At 37.3% G+C, this 26,598-nt stretch overlaps 1 protein-coding gene across 6 annotated transcripts in view; it reads right to left on the bottom strand.

The window, feature by feature from the left end:
* The window catches only part of SMOC2 (SPARC related modular calcium binding 2), a 140,770-nt gene that overhangs the window by 61,932 nt on the left and 52,240 nt on the right, over positions 1 to 26,598 (bottom strand). For 4 of the 6 annotated variants that reach the window (XR_009485766.1, XR_009485765.1, XM_059841526.1 and 1 more), the window contains exons 3-7: positions 20,765 to 20,871; positions 19,554 to 19,653; positions 11,929 to 11,976; positions 7,872 to 7,955; positions 6,650 to 6,724 (exon numbers count right to left, since the gene is read on the bottom strand). Coding sequence is in view for 4 of the 6 variants with exons in the window: in XM_059841526.1 (XP_059697509.1) it covers positions 6,650 to 6,724; positions 7,872 to 7,955; positions 11,929 to 11,976; positions 19,554 to 19,653; positions 20,765 to 20,871 (414 nt within the window). In the remaining 2 variants the exon portion in view is untranslated. The remainder of the gene's footprint in view (positions 1 to 6,649; positions 6,725 to 7,871; positions 7,956 to 11,928; positions 11,977 to 19,553; positions 19,654 to 20,764; positions 20,872 to 26,598) is intronic. The other 2 variants (XM_059841527.1, XM_059841529.1) reach the window with 2 other exon arrangements.

Below are 26,598 nucleotides of genomic sequence, written 5' to 3'. Positions count from 1 at the left end.
TGTTTTGGAAGCTTCCAGTCTTCATCTGAGTATTTCTTACTAAAATTCCATGCAATGCTTTTCTCTTTAACTGCCACGCACCACTCTGCTGAGAGAACAGGCCAAACAAAAATTGTTCTAACAGCTCATGTCTTTCAGCGCCCTCAGACTTTACAAGGCCCAAAAGGCAGATCTATAGCTAACATAAAATATTTGGACTTGCTGTAATGTCATGAAATAATGTTAGTGCTTTTCCTTGTGTAGGGAACCGACCTGCAGGTAAGTCCAATGTAGAAAGTTCCCAGTAAAAATGTGTGGACTTGAACTTGTCTAAAATTTAGCAAAGACCAATTCTATTTGTTATGGACTGAGTTCCCATTGACAGAATCCCTGTGTTGATTTGATAGCCCGTTGGGATGTTTGAAAACATTTAAAATCAATACTTGTGCCTTCCACTTTCCTTTCAGGGTTTGAATTGACTTTTTTAGGGCTTAAGCCGATTCCATTTCAGATACTCTGGATTATCAAATCTCTTTGCCAGAACATTACAGGTCTCCAACAGGCTGTTGTAACTTTTAGCCTATGACAATGTCAGACACTCTAGGCATGACATGGATATGCTTCAACAATTTTTTACCACGCTTTTGACTTCTCCAGCTACAGCTAATGACTGCATTTACAAGTATTTACAAAGCAAGTAATTGCTATGTTTGAGTGTGGCTCATACCTCAGTAATTGTTGGAAAGAAACACTGTCTTTAGGGCTGAAATGAGCTAGTAACAGGCAAAAAGCTCCAGTTTTTCTGTGTAATTCAGTGGTTTTCAATTAATGGACCACTTCTACTCAGGCTCTTTACCTATGCAACTCTATGTATTCATTTGAAGTCCATTTCCAAGTGTCCAAAAGGCATAAAATCTTAAGAGCAAGCAGGCATCATCCTCACCTGCCCCTCCTTTAATGCCAAATACAAGCAAATGTAAGAATGGAAGATTTGCCACAGTTCTGCAGGACAACAAAGGACTTCCTAGGAGCCCCAGCTGAAAAAGACAGGCAACAAACTTAAAAAATACTTTCTTCCCCCTCTTGCCTATGTTCTTTCCTCACTTTTTTATGATATCCATTTTGATTTCCCTCTGTTATAACTGGTTTCATATCTCAAATCTCCACATTGTGCAATAAGCCTAATAAAAAATACTTTTAGAAAACTTCTAACTATTTTGTAATAAATATGTAAGTGGAAACATTCAACTGGATCTTAATTTTTCCTTGCTAGCTCACACAACTTCAACTGCAGGTAATTTATCTTCAGTGAACACTAAAAGCAACATCTGGAAAATGCAACAATTAATGAGAATAAATAAAAAGTCACAGAGCTGTTACACAGTTTTCTCTCTCTAGGTTATTAATTTTCCTATGCTTAGAAAAGAATGGCTCTTAGAATTGATGTAATTGGGCAGATACATGAACTCTTACATTTATTTCCTTTGAAATAAAATGGTTTCTTGGGGGGGAGGGGGTGTTTATGCAAGTTTTTTTAGCTTTAGAGCTGACTTTTGTCAGAATAGGCAAAACAGTAAGAAGTTGGTCAGGTTTGAGCTTGGAACGAACATGAGCACTGGAACATGGACAATAAAACAAGCAAGCTAATGAGACAGAAACTTCATTGACAGCCAACATAGTTTCCATGCGAGGATAACTCTAATGCACAAATGCTTTGAAGCTGTCAGATGACACAGCAATAAAAACTGCATTCACCTCTTAGGATGTCACTCATATTAATGAGTCTTACTGCCACACTTTGCTAACAGATTCAGACTATATAGACAGGTAAATGCTTGCAGCTATTTTGTGTAGATACAGACACATAATTATCACTTTAGATTTCATTATTTTAGTCTATTTAGAAGGTATTCTCAGCAGATGTCATACAGTTTTCATTTGCATTTGTACAGAGTCTATAACACATTGCTGTATGTGCACATCAGTGTTTTCCCAGATGGTGTTTTGAGAATGAAACTCCTGTTGGATCAAACTCTCTGGGACTAATCGATAAAATCTTGAAACAGATTTTTTTTAATCCCTGAAAATGATAGTCTGTGACAAAAAGGCAGCAATAAAACACCACTCCATTGTGTCAGAAAATTTAATAAAAAGCTACGTGTCCCTTTCATGTGTGCACAGGTGAAGTAAAATATTATGATGATTCTACATTACCAGAATATCCAGATTAAGGGGTTTGAAATCTGGGTACTCTTGAAATCACTAAAACAATGGTTTGAGGAGACAATTAATTGTGATTTAGGATTCTTCATTCTGGAGGAAAAATGTCATAATCACATAAACCTGACCCTGCATCAGAAGCCTTAATGGCAGATCAGGATTCTCTCTGGGTCAATCCTATTTTATGGTGGATTATGTATGGCTTGCCCACTAGCACCTGCTTAAAGCATATAAGCCTAAAGATGGCAGAAATCACAGAGCTGGCACAAACACTGCATCACTCGTCTGTGGGGTTCAGATGAAATGTGAACTATTGGGTCAACAGAGAAAGGCAACAATTTCTTCCTCTCTTCTGTTTTGGTCATACTGGATTATCAACACAACAAAGACGAGTTTTACAACCCCTTTACAATGCTCATTAAATACACAATCAACAAATGTATGATCAATGAACATATAAATCATTAGTGCTAGGATACTATTACATCTCTACAGAAACAGATGAAAGTTTAATAATGATAAGAGAACTGAATAGTAAATAGGTGAAATTGTACTGTATTTTAGCCACCAGAACAATATTCAAACATTTTTTTATCTTGAATTACATTATCACCAGAGTTTCTAAGTACCTATATACCTCTATTACAGCTACGGAAGACTTTTTCTTTCCTGTATTTGCAAAATTAATGAAATTTTACACTAAGTATGGTTTATTCTGTGGCGCTTTCTACACTTACATATTTATCACAAAATACAGATTCTACTGAGGAATTACTGAGTACTTTAAGAACCTTTTTGAACATTAATAATGTTATCAGTGAAACTCACCCTATTTATGTCTCAGGAAAGTGCTCCCACAACAGACTATTCCAAAATAATGGCTCTCAAATTCAAGCTACCAAAAAGAATTTGAAGCTTCACTGGGCATTGTGAAAAGAATTAAACTACACTTTCTTTGTCTATACTCAAACACAAAAAATGGTGTACAACCTCTGTAAAACACCACACTGTGTTGCCAAGAATCCCCTAGGGATATAAACTACTGATAGAGCAGGGATGAAGCAAGGAAAACCTAAGAGATTTAGAGTCCATCTTAAGCTGTCCTCAGGGGAGTGGATTTTCCCTGTTAGGTGATGGGAAAGTATCTGCACTGTCTTCTCTACTCATACAGTGCCTGGATTTCCAACTGATACTGGTGTGGGACTATGTCTGCCCAAAATACAGACACCTTAATATCAACTACAGATCTAAACTAGTCCCCATGCCTAAATTCCTAGCCGGAACTTAGACCCTGAATTCACAGACACACAGCAGTGTAGGCTGTGTCTTAATCAGAAACCATGTAGTCCCTTGTTCAATGTTTTCTGTTTATCTTCTATAGCTGTTGATAAAATTCTTACTTCTGTCAATCTGATATGGCAAATCTGCAATGTTTTCTGTGAAATGGAGAAAGAAATGAGGAGTGTGGGGGCAGTCATAAAATATTTACAAAGGCACTGTGACATATGTATAAAATATCTCAGCAAAACCTATTTTAGCAATGAGATGCATACTCTAAGTACGGAAAGAAAAAGTATTTTGGAAATCATCTTAAATGTACCAAAACAGCTATTGAGATGTTTCTACTCAAAACAGCCACTCTAAACAGAGCTATTGTAACATAATCCAGTGTTGATGGCATTTTTTCCAGGAGTAAAATTTTGTCTTCAAAAACTAATAGGTTAAGTACCACTCCACAAATGCCTAAAGTGAAGGCAAAAGCCTATTTCTCAGAGCCAACAAAAAGAACATACACTAGAAGGCATTATAGAACATGGATATATAATCCACTAGTTTCATGCCTTGCATCTGTGAGTCTTGCAAATGCCATTACTCTGTGCTAAATTGATGTAAGCTCATTCAGTCAAATGAATGCACTGGAGAACCAATATAAACTAGAATTTCCTGAGCCATTATTTTCTATCTTCCAAAACCTAAAATAGTTTATGCTGATTTTACTGACTAATTGTAACTGGCAGGTCATTTACAGAATAGTAAAAGAAAACCACTTCATGGTTAAAACAAATTTAATGTATTAATTAAAACAAATTTAATGCATTAATTAGGACAAAACCTTTTGTCCTAATGAGATTGATTTCTCAGCTCAAGACAAGTTTGTAGATGACATGTTGATCATGGTACATTAGAACATATATTCAAGTAAAAACTAGCAAAAATAAAGCAGTATAGACTAAAATAGTTAGTCATTAAATAGCATATTAAGATTTTGCCTGAAATTTTAATTTTGTCTTTTTTTTAGTTATGTTCTATAGGCAGGGCTAGATAATAGTGTAATTTGCACCTCAAGAATTTCTTTGACAGCCCTAGGATTACTATAGAAAAACAAAGGAAAATTTAGCCCTTTATGAATGAATTTGGCTTCATGTTTTGTTTTATAAACACAGTTCCTATGCTGAGATAAATTTTCTTCTTTTTCCTCAGACAAATACTTTTCAATAAGCTTTCTAATGTTTGTATGATCAAGTCTGAAGCAGAGTTTACTAAGCTAACTGAGTGAAGAAGATATCTATATTTATCCTTTATATTGAAGCCTGGAAGTGGGAAGACAGCAAGTTTACAATCCACTGGATTCAGTGGCAAGTTCTTTCCTGCCCTGTACACATAACAGTCCAGAGTTGATTCTCTGTGGATGTCCCCAAAAGCCTTGACACCACTCTGAGAGGTAATAAGGGAAAAACTTACTCTTTTTTTTCAAGACCTTAAAAACCTGCCTACAACAATCAGTGAGAACACTGTTTTTAACACCTGGATTCCCCTTGGATGATTATGTCAATCTGGCACATCAGATATAGCTACAAATTACAGAAAGGTTTGCTGCACAGTTCCTCCTGAAGTAATTCTGCCAGCCTGGGTATGGCACCACCATGGTGAGCAAGTCCTGTTGTTAGCAAATCTAACACAATCATGCTTTTGATGATGGGCTAGGAGTCACAACACAGGTAAACTATGCTTCTGATTCCTCTTCTCTTGTAAATGTGCTTTTAGATGGACTGGAGGTTACCAGGTCTCAGAAATAAACCCATCTTTTTTATTTTTTCTCTGCGTGTTCACTGGTGGGTGTGTCTGGTGTTCACTGGTGGGTGTGTCTGTGTCTGTGTGTCTGTGTGTCTGTGTGTCTGTGTGTGTTGAAGCTTTGGCAGCTACACTGCAAACTCAAGAAGTCTTGCTTTAGTCTCTAGCACTGTAAAAATTAAACAAACACTCCTAAGTGACAAATTTCTATAGACATATTTTATGCTACAGAAATCCCAAAGGAATTCTGTTCTTGCCTACACTGACTAAAGAAATGAAAAGTTAAAATCTCCATCATGAAAAGTATTTGCTTCAAACTCTTGCCTACACTGTTTAAGGTTCTTCCCTTAAGAGCCTACTGGAAAATCAAGGAGAGAAAAAATTATTAATAATTATTGCACTGATGTCAAAAATGGCTTGTACAAAGGAATTTTTAAACCTTTTAGCATCTTGCTTTCTGTCTTATGATGATTGTTTGTTTTTTCTAAATGCTTTTGGCCCTCAATTCAGTACTTACTGTAAAGCATAGGTTCAATTTCTACTGGATTTGAAACATGGTTTGGGGTGATTTACTGAATCATAGCCTTCATCATTAATGTTTCCTTTCAAACTATAAGTTTTTCCACAGAAATAGAAACCAGGAATATTGTCTAAAGTTTATTCCACTGAAAGGAAGAAGCAATGAGAAAGGCACCAAAATTTATCATCTACCAAAGGACTGAATTTATCTGAATATTCTAGACAATTCAGTCTTGGGACATTCACCTGACATTCCCAGTCCAGGTTTAAAAAGCTCAATGCTAAACAGTGATGAAAATAAGTAAAGCCAGAATTCCACAATTATTTTTTTAAAAAGCAACCTAATTAATTCACATCAAACCAGTTATCAGTTTGTAGATAGCAGGTTACTGATGTAGAAAAAAGCAGGTAACACTGTCTTTCCAATTCCTGCTCACTGAAAACTGGCTTCTGATGAGAGTTTGCTTCTTTTCAGGTTTGTCTCCTAAGATTCACAACCAAACAAATGTATCCCACACTGTTGCTTTACAAGCCCCTTCTTGCTACATATCACCCAAAATTAAGCAGATAACAAAGAGGAAGATAATTAAAAAGAATGTAAAAAATAAATGTCTGACCCACTAAACAGATGCAAACAGGTATGAACCAGAGACTTTAGTGGACTAATATCATTTTAGCCAAGTAGAGCCTGGCCAAAAGTACTCCTCCATAAAGGAATGCATGATGCATGTGCTTAGTAAACTATTGCTAATCATTAAGGCACTATCATACAAAGAGAGAGCAGCATGATGGTTATTAAAATGGTTCATGAATACCTTCACAGGAGCTTTGCAAAGTAAGGACAACCTAAGTTTCTTACCTGAGCTTTTATTGGTTTTGTTCTGTCTACTCTTTACTTGCTCAGTCCATAAGGTAGGATAACGAGAAGCTATATCTAGAAAAAAAGAAAGGAAAAATAATATACTTTATAAATGTTAGCATTTTTAAAAGTTATTAGCAATTGGATAAGGGCTAGTTTTAAAGAAACATGGATCTCTAAAAAAAGGCAACATTGGTTTATATTAGGGCAGTTAGGTGTAGCTATGATATTTTCTGAAAAATCCCTTTGCCAGGATTTTTCTCCAGAGAAACTGAGAGGCCTCAGGAGCAAAATGTAAACAATGATTATCTGCTGCTGTGGAATGCAACAGGTGGATCTGTGATTGGTCTCATCTGGTTGTTTCTAAATAATGGCCAATTACAGTCCAGCTGGCTCAGACTGTCTGTCAGTCACAAGATTTTATTATCATTCCATTCTTTCCTTGCAAGCTTTCTGATGAAATCTTTTCTTCTATTCTTTTAGTATAATTTTACTATAATATAAATCATAAAGTAACAAATCAGCCTCTGAAACATGGAGTCAGATCCTCATCTCTTTCCTAGTCCTGAGACCCCTGTGAACACCACCACATTTAAGACTATTATTCATGCAAAGGCATGAACAGTCCTTTCCTTATCCTATTTGTACAGAAGATTTCTCAATCTAAAAGTTGAATAAACACTTCTAGATGAAAATTATGATTAATTAAAATAAAAATGTCCTACTCTGGACCCAAAATATATAATGGCTGCAGACACAAATTCTGCAAGATTAGCAGTGAGTGATAAGGCAGCCACAAGATAGGACTATTATTGCTTATTTAATGGCAATTCATTTCTCCAGAGGCAAATAAGCCTCAAAAAACATCAGCCTTAACAGTGACATTACTAGTCATTACACTGAGGATAGAATTTACCCTTTGACTTGCTAATTTGAACATAGAGTTCTAATCTGCACTTTGGCTCAAGTTTAAAACCTGTGTCTGCCCTCAGTCACGACAATTAAAATTGCTGATGTTGGTCTCCACAGGTAAAGTCTCATCTCCAGACTATCATACAAAATTCACTGCCTGCAAGACTCTAATGGTCCTTAAAAAAGAACAGAGGTTTGCACTTTCTTGCCACTGCCCCAGCAGTCGCAGATACTCCTAGGATGGCATTTTATGTGGTGGAATACAGTCCACAACTGCACAGTTTAACACCTCACTGTTAAATTTGCTCACCTTCTTCATCACCTTGAGGCTGAGTCTCCAGCGCGGGAGCTGAGGCATCATCTGAATTCAGAATGGAAAAGATTTGCAAGGAGACTACAATTATGAGAGTAAGCTAAATAAGTGTACATACATGATTGAAAAGAATGATTTGCACATAGCCCCGGCCAGTAAACAATAATTTAAACATTCTTTATAGGCAGCACACAGCACAGATATATTAGATATAAAGACTATGTTTTATAAATGGATGGGGTTGGAGGTTATGGATGATGAATTTATTACAAGTTCTTTGGTGAGGCATGAAGCGATCAGGTTGCTCTCTGGAGTGTAATTCTTCACTTCTAATGCTGCACGCTGATACCTATAGATTATAACTGAAAAATCAGCATTTCTAAGAAATAATTAGGTAAATGTATAGAAGAAGTGAGACCTGTAAAAGTAAAAAGAGCCCGGAGGGAATGAGCAGCTGCAGACACCTTAAAATCAAAGGGATTTTTAAGTCCAGCAGGATCTATTCAAGAATCAAGTCGATTTACAAGTAAGATTCACAGATTATATAACCAGAACATTGTTTTCACACTGTTATCCTCTGGTCATCATTCTCCATCCACCTACTACCAACTATTACTGCAAGAAATGAGGGAGGGAAAATTACAGAAATGACAAGAAGATGTGAGTCATTTTAGGTTCAATAAAACACTGTGGACATAGTGCTGGAAAAGAAAAATTAAACATAAAAAACTATTTAAACAAGCTTTTGCTAAACAGAATAAAACCAAAGACCCATCTTTACTTTATTATATTTTTGTTATTTAAAACTATTGCAGATGTGGGGTAAATATGACTCAGGAGACCACGCTAGTACATATTTTCCAGTCATGTTTTCCTGTGGCATGGGGCTAACTCCAAGACCAAGGTGTACTGCAGTAAACAGCATCTTCCATGCAAAGGTTTTATTACTATTTCTTGCAGTTTCACAAGTGGATGTCAGACCAAAACAGTTTCCAGATTGTTTTCTTGGCATTTTCATGGAAGACAGAATCAAAGGTAACTGAGAAGCTGCTTCTGGCATGAACCCTTGGCTGGGTAATGAGGGAGCAGCAGCTTTTAGGCTAACACACTGTCCCCTTCCTTTCCTTTCTGCTAGGGCAATTCCAAGAGTCTCCTGTTCTCTTTGCTATCACCATCACTGCTTGGGGTATTTTTAGGTCTGTGTTGTCTTTAAATCATGCAAAAGTTTGGGGTCACTCTGACCTTTGCCTCTAAGGGTCATAGTCTAGGTCACAGCAAATACAGATACCAAGTAGATATTGATAGCAGGTAAAACCAAATTTCCAGCCATGGAATAGTGATCTTTATACAAAACCAAAGCAGCAGCAACAGGAGCTTATTTTCAATGCAAAATTATCTAACCAAGGCATAATGAGATTTCTTTTAAGAGTGCTCATTCTTCATGTCCACACAATGGCAGGATTCTTTGCTCCAACGCTCTGAAAGACTGTCACTCCTCATTAATTTTGCTGGCATTTCTGTGGTGTCCTCTGGGTGGGGGAATAAGACCATTGATTAATTTCAGAGAGGCCATCAAGCATCCTACTGTACTCAAAATCAAGACACATATTTAGATCATCAATCAGTTTGTGATTCAGGAAACCCAGTATTTCAGAAGGTAACTTATGGTAGGCTGACATTACCCAGAGCCAAGCCAGGAACTGGGTCTGCATTTAAATGACACTTTTCTAATCATCTTTTGGTACACAATTTCAGTTTGTGACACATTTAATCTTATGCAATTATCTGAAATTCAGCGTAATGCTGCAACTCAGTGATAATCAGCCCAATTAGAATTAGGATCCTGAACTTTGTCCAAGCAGCATTTAAAACAGTTTTGGTGTTTCTGTTGTTGTAAAACAACGTATTTTTAATGACTGATATGAATTAGATATCTCACAGACCAACTGCACAATTCTTCCTGGCTGGCACACGCATACCAGTCCATATATTTAAACATAAACCTGTTTAAATTCTGTTTGCTGTCAGAGTTCAGTTACCAAGAACACAGTCCTGCAGTCAGTTAAGAACCAGAAAAAAGGGATGTGATCCCAACTCGACACCTGTGCTTTTCAGAGTATAAATATTTTCCTTGGATAGAGGAAAGAGGTGTGGAGCCAGAGAACATACATTAGGGAATAAATTTTAAGCTTCATTTCTGTTTAGTTTAATGTTTAAATTTACAAACATGCTAACAAAGCCCCTGGTCTCCAATATCTGCAGCTGGAAGTTTTCTTTCAGTATTGCAATACCCAGAGAAAGAAAGGTGCACAAGTACAACAGATTTGGCTCACCAGCTCCATATCTCTGAGATATCTTGGAAGAGGAGACTGTCTCAATTTAAGTCTGTGTTGTTTCTTGAGGAGAGTGCTCAAGGCCACACCTTGAAGGTCTGAAGCGCATCCTCTGGAGCACTGAGAACACTGTGAACCAGCCTAAGCTTGCTGGGCTACAATATGAGCAGACACCCCTGGTAATTCCACAGGAACATGTGGAGGAAAGGAGCAGAGAGCGTTCTGGTTGTTGCAAAAAATACTACTGCGCCCCTGCAAGCCGAGCTACAAAATATGTTTTACTACACTGGCTGTGAAGCTGAAGCACAGCTCCTTAACTCAGATAGATGCATGATCCTGGTCCCTACGCTGTGGGAGTCCCTAAGGAATTTGGGATGTCTCTGACAACACTACTTTATTTAAAGCATAAGGCAGTATCCAGCTGGAAGAAGGGTGAGGAGAGGAAGATAGCCACGTTTGAGAAGAGGCAGGGACCACCAGGGAACCAGGTCAGAAGCCTTTAATGCTGCAGGCTTGTGCTGGTGAACAAAAACCAGGCATGAGTAAAATGCAACCATGTCACTTAAGACACAAATATAAGTGGTAAGAAGGGAGATTTGATAAACTGTGTTCATTTCCTTGTTCTATGACTCTTCATCCAGGGTTCAGTAGTTCAGCCATCACAGCCACAAACAAAAATAAAGAATACCAGTCAAGTTTTCTACATGGAATAGTTCATTCCATTCAAAGCTGAAAATGAAAGTCCAGACCTGAAGAAAATGGCAACCTAAGGTTAGTGGAACCTGCAATTTGTCTGGAAATACATGAAGGACCAATTTTTCAGTACCTTGTGATTATTAGCCTTAAAGAAGTACTGATTCTTTCAGCCTAACAGCACTATAGTTTATTTAAATGTTAGGTTTTTTGCAATGCTGCAAAAGCTCCTGTAAAAAAAATTCAGTTATATTTACCATGCACCAAACAGAGAGGCATTAACATTAGAACAAAAATGGGTAACTACTTTAAAATTAATTTATGAAGTGTAACTGATGGAAATATTCAGTATGTTGTTTTCAGCTGAATCTAAAATTCTTTCAAGTGTTTGGAGAGTGTAAACTTTAATTTTGTTTAGAGCATAGACATCTCATTCATTTTAGTCTGCGAGCTATGTCAGATTCACATCAGATTTTGCTCTGCCAAAAAGATATACATCATGACCTATATCAAACAACAACAAACTTCTGGCCATAAATATAAGCCATCAGATGAATTAATCCCAATACAAAGACAAGTGCTGGGTCCAAGATGACTCAAGCACTGATTGCTATGGAAATAAAGTGAGAACTCCAGTTCCCAAGATTTTGGGACTGCAGAATGTTGTCTTTATCAAACAGACAGAATAATCTGTCCTCCAGAAGAAGCAAAAAGTATGGGAAAATATTTCAGAGTATAGAATTGAGAAGGAAAGTTGCTGTCCAAACAGCACTGAATGGCAAAGTCTATAGGACTAAGACTAGAAAAATATAGTGTCTATGCATACATTCACATATATCTATTTATACTTTTAAGTTTACTAAATATCTGCAATGCGAATACAAAATTGATAACATGCATGCATATATATTACATATGCAGCTACAATATATCATAAATTTATATTGATAATTTAAATAATGGAAAACCACAGTAGTGTCTCCCACAGATATTTTAGCTTCTATTTAAAGGCCAACTAAGATATTTACCTGTTTTGCCTGCTCCTTCTCGTTGTGGCAGCTTCTCACTCACTGAACCTACAATTGGAAAAAGGAATTAATCAGAAAAATATTATTTTCACTTTTAATATGCCACCTAAGAAACACAGTTCTGCTGTAATGATTCATTTTTGTATATTACAGCAATAAATATCAGCAAATTCTTCCTTTGCAAACCAAAGGTTTCAGCTTTGCCTGACCTCTGCATTCGTGCACAATCCCTACACTGCCACACTCCAACTTTTGGCCACCACAAGTCCTGAGAAAGAGGCAGCATTAAACACTACACAGACACAAGTCCAAGAACATGCTCATGTGCTGCAGGATGACCCTTTCCCTTCCCCACTGCCCCAGCAAGGACAGGTTCTGCAGGAAAGAGCATCACCCCAGAACCACTCCCTTGTTGTCCCTCCTGCAGGGCAGCTCTCTCCCTCTGCTCAGTTTTGCCCTCACACCTCAGATGCTCTGAGGGGCTTTTTCAGCCTCTAGGCCAGGCCTGGCTCAGATTAAAACCAGTCCTTTCCTGCTTTAAAGGCCTCACACAAAACCTTGTGGAAGCCCTGTGCTGGTGTAGCAAAGCGTTTGTGTCCTGGGGGGAGCACAGAGCCTTATTCTGAGCCTGAGCTGGCTCACAGCTCATCCCCAGAGCTGCAGCCCTTGGGAGAAGAGACAGCAGAGCTGAGAAGGGAGGCAAGAAGATTTCAAGAGATGGGTTTTCACAGCTTATTCTACCAGCCTGTACTCCAATCCAACACAGAATCCAGCCCTGCTTTCAAGCCATCAAGTAATGGAGAATCCACTAATTTTCTTAGTAGTTTTTCAAGGGGGCACTTATCCTTCAGGTTTAAAATAGAAATCCTTCCTTATTTCTTGCTTATGTGCCATTCCTATTTTTATGATTCTAATTACAAGACATTTTTTAACAATTTATCTGTCTGCTGCATTGAAAACCACCTTTAAAAGTGGTATTTTTCTCTCTGAAGAGCTACGTGGAGTGATCAAATCTTTAAAACATGAAGTCTTTCCATTCTTACAATATAGTCTCTTCTTACACACACCTACTATAATTAAAAGAAAAATACAAAAAAAACATTCATCTGACACATCTGAAAGATGCTTGTAGGTGTGCGAAATAATTTAGCTGCCTTAATTTTCTTAATTTGTTAAGTTATTGGAATAACTATGATCACTGTGTTTAAAAAAAAAAGTAAAGGAAACCCAAACCTGGCAGCACATTATTTGTGTTCTAAAAGGACAATTTAAACAAGAGAACCCACTAAATCACAGGCCTTGCTTACCATGCCGAGCTGATGGTTACTTCAGCAGGAAGTTTAGACAAGGAGTTTGCCAGAGGGGAGATGCCTTACATTACAAATCAGCCCTGATGATTTTAAAGGCTCCATAAAAGAATAGATGGCATTGCAGCCAAGATAGTAACCTTCTGATGGATTCAGCTCTTAATACAGCTTTATATATCCAAATTACAGCTCTATATATTCATATGAAAATGCTCTTGTTTAGATTTGTTTCCTTTTATGGCAATAGTTTATTTTAATCTATTTTCACTATGCAATGTTTGAGTCACCAGAAACTGAATAAAGTCAGTGATGCATCAGTATTAACTGAGGCAAGAAAAAGAAAGTCACTATCACTGTAGGAATTATATCCAAGGTTGTTTAGGATAGCTTGTTCTAAATGGGCTCCAGTACTAATCCATGCTGTTCACTCTGAAAAGGAGGCAGATTTTGTATTTATGCTGAAGCCAGAAGATCTAAGTTTTTGGTGCTTAGCTTGCATTTGATAAAAGGCTCAGCTCGAACTCAAATAAAGTGTTCCAGTGTTCGGAAGTACTACACACAAAATTACAGGCTTTTCTAATTGCACCAAATACTAGTGATCCAATCTTTCCTCAAATTTCATCCAGCTACTATTAACTCTGTAGTTTCTGAATTTCATTTTGGTTCACAGACTTATAATTATAATTTCCTTGCAAACCCAGATACTTTAGGCCCAACTCTCAGTCACACAAGCATTTTAAACAGGCTTTTCATTTGTGAGTAGAAATGATGTCTCAGCAGGGGGAATGTGTGTGATGAACTGCTACTGATACTCACTCTGCTCCAGCTTGGCACCAGGGTTGTCTCTCTATGTACATTAGAACTATTAGTACAAATTGAACTCGGTTTATACATAAGTAATTTAACACATTGGTGGAGTTTATATAATATCACACATCTTAAACTAAAAGCAGAAAAATCTTTCCAGATGCATTCACATTACTTCATCTATATGAGAAACGGTGAGAATGACTAAAGTCTGGGAGAATCAAATTTTATTTTTTTTACCCTAAATTTTCATGAAAAAATTAGGAAAATGGATGGAGGAGGGGAATGGCATTAACTAGTAATAAAAACTAACATAATCATACTGAATCTAGCTTCAGTAAGAAATTAGATGGATTTTATGAAAATTAAGTTTCCTGGGCTAACATTACTTTTTTTAATAGTCTTAAGAAGTCAATAATAATATTCATAGAATTTCCTATAAAAGAAAACCTGTGCCCTTCATATAGTTCCACCAGAAATTTTCAATTTATGCAGCATAAACTTCTTGTTGTCTCCAAATTTGAGGTGAGTTATTGAGCTTGCATCTTTTTTCTACCATTTCCTGAATATATTTAAGGTAGAAGCACTTCTAGCTGAAGTGATGATAGGAAGTTGCATTTGCAAGGTTTTAGGAAATTGTGTCTTCAATATCAAGATGAATCCCCACATTTTTAGCTAGGCAGGAAACAAAACCAGCTTATAACTTATCTAAAAGTTAGGCAATGCAACTGGCTTCCAAATTTTCAGTACACTGTAAGCAAACAATAAATATCTTTATGGAATGACAGAGGATAAGGAGGGATATTAGGTTCAGCAGCACTACATCAACAGGGAGAATTTAGCATTGTTCAAGCTTGTACACTTGCTTAGCCATCTATCTATTTATGATTCTGATCTTTTTTTTTTTAAGGCAGACATACTCATGCCTTAGTTTATGGCACACCCCACAATTCTATCCAATTTCACTCTAACAGCATCTGAGGCACAATAAATCTTCCAGGGAATGTGATGTGAGTTTTGTGGGTTTTGATTTTAGCATATCCATTCCCTATCATTCTGATCATATGAACTGGGCTATTAAAAAAAAGGTGAAAGCCTATTGTTAATTAGTTTAGGTAATTATTTCTGATCTCTTACTAGAGAATATTTGATATATAATCACTGAATGCAGATATCAGGAAAGGTAAACTCCCCCTATTATTCCTATCTCACCTATGGTTGTGTCTGACTGTATGTATACACAAAGAGCTACATATGAGGACTAAATACCTAGATGATTCAAGGATGGATATTTTTCTCCAGCTAATGAAAACAATTTAATGCAAACTTTAAAAGTTCATTGCCTTCCCAAATCATATTATTTGATCACAGGACTCTACTGGAAGAGTTTGGAATTTCTAAAGGTAGTAACTTGTATTTTGGCCATAAAAGATGATCATGCCATCTTACTCAAAAGGGAGTAAAACTACTTCACAGAAGAATAAAATATGTCTCCATACCTCTACAATCCCACTGGCAGGAGCCCAGTCTATTTAATAGCGCGTAAACCCCCTACAACAGGCAAAGACTGTATCTTCCAATGATAATGTAACACCTGCTTCTCAACTTCTGCCCCATTTCTCAGGACTCCCTGCCTATGGAATTTCTGTAGTTCCCTGCAGTGCTGATAACAGAGATGGAGAGTTGTAAAAATGTCCTTTTTTTATGTCTGGTGCTCTTTAGTGAAAGTACTGGGAGACATTAATCATTTTTAAGGAGCTTTCTTTTTAATGCCATCATGGGAATGTGTGTGATTTACTGTCCCTCTCACCATTGCTCTTGCAATAGTGAAGACTGTTTTCATGGAGTGGAACAGCATTTTGAGATTTATCATGTGTGTCTTAGCAGTACCCAATGTTGATGTGGGAAAAACTGAAAAGGATGGAAGAAGAGCCTCTTTTGGGTAAAGAAATAGTAATTAAATCAAAGGTTTACATAAAACAGTTGGAAAGTCACACATTTTTTAATGCTGCTTGTGATCTTCATCCTTCCATATCTTATGTCTCTTGCACAAAAGGCAACTTAAATAAAAGCAACAAGACCAAGTCAATGAGCAAAAAATGGCTCAGGCAACTGTTGTTGATACATAAAAAATAGATATGGGACACTGAGATAACTTTAGGAAACACCATGTTGTTTAGCTAACCAACCTTAACAGTTAGGGAAATGTAGAGGTTGTTTTGCATATCCAGTATCACACAGTAAATGGGAAGCATGGATAGGGGTTGAAATTGCTGAACCAAACTCCTAACTGCCCATCCTAAATTCTGCTCTATATTTCCTCTATTGAAATTCAAGTTCTTCCAGACTGCCATATTCTTCTTTCTTATTTCTGGGCATTCATCAAAGGTAGTTCCACTGGGAGAAAATGAAAGGCAAGAAATTATCCTATAATTTCAGAACAGCACAGTTGATTAGAAATGTATTTGAACCTTATCTGAAGTTGCTGAAGAACTAAAATAGAACTGAAAATTAACTGAATATTTTCATTAAAGCAAAAAAATTTCATACATTCCATGGTAGCACATTACCTGTAAGAAAATCATTAGAAAAGCATCTTAATTTTCTGTACAAATTTTTCTCTAAAGGAAAAAGGTGGCAAAAGTGATCTTGGGAGAAAAAGTTATGGTACAGGCAAACTTAGAAATTTGTATAAATGTCTTTGAAATACCTACAGCATCCAGCCTGCAGAATACAAAGAAGCAGTGAGAATAAAGAAACATGCTGGTGTCAGGATGCCACTACTGCAGATCTGCCTGTATATCAGAAATAGCAAGGCAATTCCTGCATCAAGGCTAGCAAGACACAAGGCTAACAAGGGACAACAGTGGCAAAAATGGTATCTCTGTAATACTAGTTGAAACAGGAATATATCCATTCAACATCAGTTGACCCACTGAAGTCTGGGTTATAATTCCTGCACATAGTTGAACAAAATAAAAAAGTACAAAAGGGAATCAATAGTGATCTGGAAAACATCAACACTCTTGTGAGGAAAAAAAACCCCAATTCTGTTATCCTAAACAGATGGCAATTTTGAATATATGCTGGGAAATGGGAGAAAGATGCAGTTGTGCGTGAGACTTTCATTTTGCAATAAACGAACTAAGTTTTGCTTTATTATACCACATAACTTCCTGAGAAAATCTGTAGCTGCCTTCTCTTTGAATGAGAAGGTTCCTCCAGATCTTTCAAAACTGATTCCTTAGCCAATACCACTGTAAAATCCCCTAGCATTTCAAGTCTTACTTCCAAACTCTGCTGTGGCTGGACTTCTTTCCTGAGGGACAAAGGAGAAGTGATGAATAGTAAAACATGAGAACACTGATAGAAGCAGGGGATGAAATGTGCAGAGATAATCCTGCAGGGTCTCATAACAACTGAAAAATTACCCAAAATCTTTCCATGGATCAAAATCAGACTCTGAATACTTACCTGTGCCGCGGAGCAGTTTATTTATCTCTGAGCTACTAAATTCAATTGGAATGCTATTATGACCTTCACCTTAGCATTTCTGTAAAAATAATTTCGCTTCCCACCCCTCCAAAAATGAGCTGAAGCAGTCTGGCAGTTTATCTGCTAGGCACATGAATATACCTTTGAGAGGAGCTAGGGTTAGGTTCCTGTAGTGATATAGAATAATTCTCAAATTAATTGATTAATTTTCTGGGAATTACACTGCAGTTGCTCCTCAGCAATACCAGTTCCAATAGAAAAAGTGAAAATATAGCAAATAATTCAACATTTTGAGTCACAATAGTGCCATAAGACACCTGACAAACAATTATTTATTGAACTTTCAGCATGAGAATAACCCTTTTTTCACTGATGTCAGTGAAAGGACAGGCAGGGAGGACATAAAAATGGATTTTGCAGAGAAAGAAACAAAGGTACACTCTCAGTGAAGCCCTGGCTATGGACATGTAAAAACATCTCTACTCAAAATTACACTGAAGCAGTAAAGTGCTGTCCTAACCACAGCATCAGAGAATCACAGAATGGTTTGCAAGAGAATTTAAAGTTTATCTCATTCCAAACCCCATGCCACAGGCAGAGATACTATCCACTAGACCAGGCTGCTCAGACCCTATCCAACCCAGCCTTGAACATTTCCAGGGATGGCACATCCACAACTAAAGAAGAAACATCCATGTGTCTTCTGAAGATGCAGATCAGACATAAATGATAATAACACTAAAATGAATGCACATTTTCCTCTATTTAATTTTTCTAAATATTTTATGTTACATTTCACAATTGAGTCTTGTTTCACAGTGACTTTTCAGACTGGATTAAAAGGAATATTCTGAAGATTATTATTTCTGGATAAAGTTCACCTGCAGGCAAGATGTGGAAAAATTCTGCAAGTTATTTTAACTAGAAAGACCTTAAAAATAAAAATAACTTTCTATTAACTTTGCTGAAACTTCTGCAGTGGTCTCTTCCTTCCTCCATCTATTTATTAAAGACATCAATGTTGTGCTTGAATGATTGAAGTAGACCAGGACAGGTAAATTCCCTGATTCACTTTCTTTTTCAGCTTTGTTCACATTACAGGATTGGCTTTTTAAAGCTATTTATTCCACTTTCTGACAGAGAATGGTGCTGCAGCACAAACAGTTATACAATAGATAGAGTGTGCAAATATTTGTAGAGCTATTTCTGTACAATTCTCTCAACCTCAAGGGGCATGAACAGCGATTCTAACAACGACTCATACACTTGGGATTTGTATTTATCATAAGTGTTAATGAAATAGGGTCAGAAGCAAACCCCTGAAAAACAGAACCTGTTAATTGTCCTGATGAAAGACAAAAGGCAGCCTGCAAGGCAGTGAGTTCGATTTGCCAGTTAATTTCTGCAGGCAATTTTTTCATTTTGCTCTTAATGCTTTTATTTTATTATTTCTCCTCTGGATTTGGTCATTTGTGGAATGTGCTGTGGGAGTTCTTTCATTGTGCTATGTTACAAATGGGCACTCCCACTACGTTTTTTCCTGTACTCTAAATATTGAATTATCAGAAAATGCAAATCCCTCTGAAATGTTTTTGCAATGAGTTTTTGTGCAAGAGAGTTTATAACACAAAGTGCTATAACAGCAATTTGGTCACCTGGTTTTATATGAGTACACATAAATACGGTATAAATGACCACTGCAGAAAACCTTTAATAGCTAGATTAATGTACAAATAAAGTAGATGGATGCCAGAATCACGGGAAGGCTCAAGGTGGCAGTGACCTCAGACTTCATGCATGGCCACATGAAAAGCTAGACCAACTTTCTCAGAGCCTCATCCAGCTGAATTTTACCAGACCCCAAGGATGGGGCATCCACAGCTTCCACCACCACCTGTTTCTGGGTTGAACCACCCTTCTAGTGAAAACTCCTTTTGCTTAAGTCTAATCAGATGCCACAGATAAACTGCTGTTCATGACATACCATTGTAACCTAGCCAGACAAACAAGATTTACCTGGGCAGCGGGGAGTTTTGTGGGCCACAGCAGTACCACTGATAGGACGGCCATTGGGAGTGACACACCAGCAGTATCCAGTGTAACTATGGCACTGAACCTGTCAGAAACAACAAGAACCATGTGCAGCTTGTCAGACACATGCCTGCTATCCCACAGCATTCATGGCACGTGAGTACTGAAACTTATCCAGCAAACTGTATCGACAAAACCTGAAACAATAAACCACAATGGCCCCATCTCAGTCCTAGATATGATTTTTTAGCATAAAGCATATGTCCAGCTAAGTGTGGCAGGTCCTTCAGAATCAAATGGAAGAGAAAACTATTGAACTGTGTGATTGTTTACACCCTTAGACGAGTGAGGTGCAGGTGTTATAAAAACCTCGCAAGGAAGTTCCTCAAGGGACACATAAACTGTTCCTGAAACAAGCAATCCTGAGTTTTTTCCCACATAGAGAACATATTGTTCCACCCACTGAAGGAGCAGGACAGAGTGCTTCTGCCAGCATTATTCATATCCCAAGCTGTCAGAAAGGAAACTCTTGGAATTCCTCTTAAAAACCAATTGCATTGTATTTTCTAAGGGCCAATATCACTTGCCTCATCACGCTTAAAAAAAGAAAAGTTGTCTTCTGCACAACTCCAGGATCAAAATGCAGTACAGAGGGGACAGAAGGGGATCATGATTAGAATATATATCTCAGGATAAGCTTCTAACTGTGTTGCTTCTGAATTCCATTATCTAAGTAAATTAGTCTCAGACCACATGCTTGTGAAGAAATTCAGCAGAGAATAAAGAAGGATTCTGTATGATTCATGATTTAGCAGTTAAGATATGGATTCCAGTTGCAAGATTTCTGGTTCAAATCAGGAACAGATCACAAATTCCAAGTATTTTACCATCTGATGAGTATTCAGGGGGCTACAAGAATGATTCAGCTGCCTCATCCTAGAAGAACAGGGAGTGTATTACACGAACAGTGGAAATGTTTGGCTCTTTTGCTGGCCAACTGTGAAAAAGAGAACAAGGACTCAACACATAACACAGATTCTCCTTCTTTTTTTTTTTTTTTTTGACGTGTTGGTACAAATTACATATAATTTTGAAATGACATTTCCCTTCATTACATTTGTCTCTTCTTCCGCCTTTTCAAACACACATACTCTGACCTTCCAGTCATGCAAGACACTGAATGAAAAATTTTCAACCTGACTATATGTGCCATCATCGTTGCATTCTGGGATGAACACTTGTTGAAATTCTTTGCGAGCTTGTTCTTGGGTGTACTTCCTCTCAGCCACACATCTGGAAACATCTGGAGAAAGAGAAGAGGTAATGATGATGCAACATGAAAAAAGGATAGGTGATCATCTCTATTATGAAAAAGACAACCCTGAGACTTGTGCAAAGAGAATCAGAATTTTAGCAAGTGAAAATGTACGATCAACTTGCATTATTTTTAGGGAAAGAAAAACAATGCAGGATAATAATTTCTGGACAATAATCCATAACTGGGAAATGAAATTGAGAGATGCCTGGACAGACAAACTTTCTGTTCCAAATGCCACCAAAGAGTAGAAACCCAAACAGAGCTTTTCCTCTCAATGCAACACAGCAATAGCTGCCACACTGCACACCATAATATTCTTTCAGAGATGGTGGCAACAACTGCTTTCTAGTGCTTCAGGAAAGGCAAAGGAGGCAGCAGGAACACAGCTGCCAAGTACTTCCTACTTACTGCAGCTAGGAAACAACTTCAGCTGTGCCAACAGATGTCACCACCAGGCTGGTAAAATAAAAAAATATATATATTGTACAGTGCAGGAACTTATTGGGAAGGTGATTAAATACTCATTTTGGACATGAAGGATTCATATTACACTAAAATTTAATGTGACAGTTTATGATTTAAGCATAGGACATCAAGTCTATCACACGGTCCTTTTTGTCCACTGTGAGGTCTCTTGCACCATCTCCTTTGTTACTTGGTATAGGTCTCCATCCAAGAGACCAAACAGCAAACCAGCCAGCTTTAATTCGGTGGAGTTTCTATTCTAGCTTTAATTCGGTGGAGTTTCTATTGTCTAACAAACTATACTGTCTACTACATATACTTTATGTCAGCTATGCAGCCATGAGCTTATAAAAGACACAAGCATAAGATGTTGTACCTTTTACACTACAAATTTTCACAAGTTGCTGATGCAGAATCAGAACTTCAGAAACTGCTTGAGCTAAGCGATTTCAGGAAAAATGAGAATAACAGGCAAGCTTAAGGTAGTATTAATGACTTCAAGATGCGACTGTAACATCTGAATTAGAATGATTTCAAACATACGAGCAGAGAAATTTGCTGCTTCTGATCCCTGTTTGGTTTAAAGACTGTCTGACAGAAAGTGGTTAATCCCATTTTAAGGCTAAAACTGTCCAGTGATAACCTGTGAGACAGTGGTGTTGTGGTCATTCATTAATGCCTGTGCAGTTCTTCAAAAGCATGGGAACAGCCTTTCTAATCCATGCAAGGTGCAAATTAAACAGAACATGCAGAGTGAATCAACAGCACTTGACAGAGGTTTGCATTCCTAGGAGCACACAGGTGAGCCAGCTGAATTCCTGCAAGCACCCTCTCTGTGCCACTATGATCCAGACACACATTCACAGAACCACCTTGGAAACTCAGTGGAATGGCAGAAGTTTCTTTTTACAGGGTAAATCCTTCACTTGTCACTCCCACTGAGCTTTGGATAACTCACTTGGCAACATCAGCATTAAAAAATCTCTTCAAGTCCTAGGCAATCTGGTGTGGAAGTGTAGCATAATGAGGACAGAAACTTGTCCTCAGCATCTGCATTCTGAAAACAAAACTGGGGCCCCTTAATTCTATTCTTCCTATTTCCCTCCTAATCTTGGATTCATGTGCACTAGTTCTGTGTGTTCCTTTACTCTTCTCAAAGGAGCACTATGAGAGTTCATGCTGCTAATATGCCCCAAATACAAATAGTTTCACTTTGAAAAACTATGTTTCAGTCTTAGCATCATTAATTGTATTATGCTGTTTCAGGAGGGGTACTTACAGAGATGAAATGATAACTTAAAGGGACAGAGAAATTCAAGCATCCAGAAATATGAGAAAGAAAAATAACAAGGAACTGAATTAATTTGTACTATGGTACTTGAATAGGTTTTTTTTTCTCCAAGGGAGAAGTATAGCCAAGGTACTGTGCAGCTCAGGTAAAATCTGTTAATGTGTGCACTGCCAAAGATTTTTTTTTTGGGGAAAAAAAAAAAAGAGTCATTTTAAGCAAGCTTTGGTGTCGTAAGCATTCTTCTGAGCATGGTTTGGTTATACAGTACTTAATAACATGTGGTTTTAATGTAGCTAGTGTTTTAACTGAAAATAAATCACTCCTTTGTTGGACCTCTGTCCTCGTTTTTCTAGAATGACATGTGGTTTAAATGTCTAAAAGGAAAAGTGATATAAATTCCATCACATAAGGTCTCTGGTATAGAACCAGCAGAGTTGTAAATTATCTTCTATAGTTGAATTATCATAAGAATATGCCAAGAAGAGAAGTTCTCCAAAGCTGTCCACCACTTGTTCCTAAACAGCCTGATGCTTTAAAGGCCTCCTATTCGTGGATGACCTAATATGCTTTAAAATCAAAAGTCACCAAATTTGTTTGAATATAAAATTCACATATGAAGTCTTATTTTGTATTATATAACCATGGAAACATTTTAAACCTGTTGGATATTACTGTGCTTCAGTATACACAAAATAAAACAACGAGGAAGATCTCTTATCAAGTTAAGCATCTGAAAGTAAATAAAGCCAAAATATTATTTCCAGTTCTGTTTTGTTTTTGTTTTTGTTTTTGTTTTTGTTTTTTAATTTTACCAAGATATTACTGAAGAAGAAGAATTATAGCACAGAGTGGAGGTCCAAACCTGACAGAAGAAATGTAATGAGTTGAGCAAGAAAAAAAGAAGAAATATAAAAACATTAATACTCAGAATATTAATGACCATTGAATTGTTAATTCAGAGGAGCTAAGTTCCTTCAAATAAAAAAGAGATCACTGAAGAGAAAATAAATGATAATATTTTCTATAAATTTGTAAGATTACACCATCTGATTATCTGCCTCTCTGCCCTAGTTGCAATGCCTTAAAAATCTGTTGCATAACTTCCAGAAATTTTTCCAAAGAAAAAGAATTCAAGACATTTAAGGGCCATACATTTATGCAAAATAACAGCTGAAAAAGGATTAAAAAAATATTTCCTGACATGACTGAAGAAAGGCTGAAACGTGAGCTCACATCAAAACATCAGACAAGAGATAGTTGTAGGGAAAACTTGCAGCTCTTAACATGCATAAATAAGTGATGGGTGACATCCTAATCCATAGGGAGAAAAACCTTCAACATGGCCATTGCTTATGACCATTGAGCAAAGGCAAATCTGGGATTCACTGTACAAAGTCTCCTTGGACTGCCCCCAGACAATTCTTGTCTACAGACTCCTCTGTGCACCTGTAGAAGTGCAGGTAAAGCTGCACACGAAACTCAAATTAATAGGATGGGTCTAGAATTATGTGGTTTGCCAGAATTTAGTTTACATAAATGAATCAATAAATAAATAAATACATCTAAGGGGATGGGTAACAGTAAAGTCTCTCACACACAGATTCAACTTTGCTATCTATCTAGGACAGGAATCTCTCAGATCAGGATGGACCCTGATTATTTTGAAATTAGGACCAAGAATGAAAGGTGATAGGACTGACCCAGTACCTACCTCTGTGCTGATTAATCAGCCCACAGCTTTTGACTTTTCAACATTGCCCCTGACAAAAGCAGGTTAAAGTCTTGTGAGGTGAGCAGTGTCCCTCTGGTGACAAACCTGAGAGCAGAGGGGACTCTGAGGCTGCAAGATTGTGGAAGGATGACAAGCACTGTGTAATGCAGCAAAGCTTTTTTTTTTTTTTTTTTAATCTGTTTTTGTTTAAATTTTTGGAACTTTCTAGTGGGAAAATAATGGTCTTGAAACTGTTATAAGTTTCTTACTAGAATTCCCACTATACTTTATTTCTCTTCCTAACTAAAGTATTAATAAGGAAGCCAGCAGGCTCAAGCTGGATTCTAGTGTATGACCTGGTGAAAATGCCATTAGGTTCTAAGACCTGTTAAAATCTGGCTGAAATGCAGCCTAATTTGCATATAGTCATACAATGAGAAGAACTAATTTTGCAGATATGCATGTCCAACTGTAATTTGGAATTGTGTCAATGACTAACTCAGTGAGATTTTATCCTCTCAACTCCAGGTAAATGGGCTTTTACATCCCACAGCCTCGTGGGGAATGGGAAAAAAAATATCTCCTGGCATAGAAATTGAGCATGAGTTTACCTTAATCAGCTCACTGGGACTCTGTTAGCTGTCAAACTAGATTGATACAAGGCTCATTGCATTTTAGCACTACATCTTGGCCAATGTGTTGATTGTACCTGTGTGACTTAGCACCTGGACCTCAAAAGCAACCAGAGGTTTAATAAGATGAACACATCTTGAGGTGTACAACAGAAGACAAAAATGAGTGTATGGGAGCGGACAGAAATACACAGGACTAAAGGGAGTACAGAGTTTTAGCTGTTTGTGCAGGTCTTTCTGAACTGCCCTAGTGACAATTCTGACTTCCAGGAGAGACCAGTGACCAGAAAGCACAAACAAAATAGAAAGTCATCTTTAACTCTGATCTAAGTTTCTCTATGCAACAGGGAAAACTTTCACCTATGAAGTGGTGCCACTACATTGCTGCAGGACCTTCCTGAGATAGCACTGAAGTCAACAGGAAATTCTGGAAATAGAGTTAACCTCACAAACAGCACCAGCCTGACTTGGAACTAATCTCATTTTATGCTTTATTTCCAACAGTACAGCTCCGAAAACACTGAGCTTCAGGGAAAAAACATGCACCAACTTAACTCTGCTGGCTAATCCTTGAATAATATATCAAACAGAGGGAAATTTATTACTGCAAAGTAGAAGTTTATCATTATAACAATGACACAAAGTCAAGGGTGTAAACACCATCTCTAAGGTGACATTCAGCACAATTGATTTACAGGCATTTTGGGGTTCTACAGGGAGTTCTAACCCAGATTCTCTCATGGAAAAGTAAACAACTTGCCAAAAGTATAGATAAATCTCTTGCAAAGATTTCAATTTAGTTCATCCAGTGTTTTTTGGTTTGCTACGTATCACAGTAGGAATAAAAATACCTTTCTCAGTCCCAATATATGGAGCAAACTTTGCTTGCTTTGCAAGAGATTATTGTGTTTGACACAACCTTGTTATTTATTTTAGTGAAAAATACACTCCATCCTTTACTTACTTATTTTGTTATAGATGGAATATTCTGTGGAACATATCAGAAACATTTACTACTTTGTAAAAACTATATATAAAGTGGTTAGCTTCATCATTTGAAGATTTCCTTGAGAGCTTCCCACAGAGACTCAGCTGTTCTTACACTACAGAGAAATCTTTTCTAAAGTCACATAGATGTGAACAACCAGACCTAGTGTAGACACACGTAATCCAAAGACCTTTCACTGTTTCCCTCTGCACCTCGATTTTGCCAGAATACCTGTGGTACACTTGTCCTTAAACTTAGAAACATGCTGTGCAACAAGCTGTTTCAAGTTAGCTGTTCACCTGAGCACTTTACTGAATTGTCCTACAAACCAGAATTTTTTTCTGCTTCTTTGCTTCTTTCTCACTGCTGTACCTTTTTGGTAACTGGTAGTGATATGATAAAAGTCAAACAGTCTTTTTTACAGTTAATTTAGCACAAAAAATTTTATTTGGAGCACAAGACACCACTTGGTTTATATGGAATAAACCGCTCATGAAAATTTCCCATTATATTTGACCTAGGTCAATGTATATTGTAAAGGACTGACTGTGTCTAACAGCAAAGCAGATAAAAAGTTGTTGCCTCTAGTGATAGGAAACACGTAGCAAACTATACATGCTGAAAG

This window comes from Haemorhous mexicanus, chromosome 3, assembly GCF_027477595.1.
Source record: "Haemorhous mexicanus isolate bHaeMex1 chromosome 3, bHaeMex1.pri, whole genome shotgun sequence".
Taxonomy (NCBI): Eukaryota; Metazoa; Chordata; class Aves; order Passeriformes; family Fringillidae; genus Haemorhous; species Haemorhous mexicanus.
This window is presented reverse-complemented; position numbering and strand designations above follow the sequence as displayed.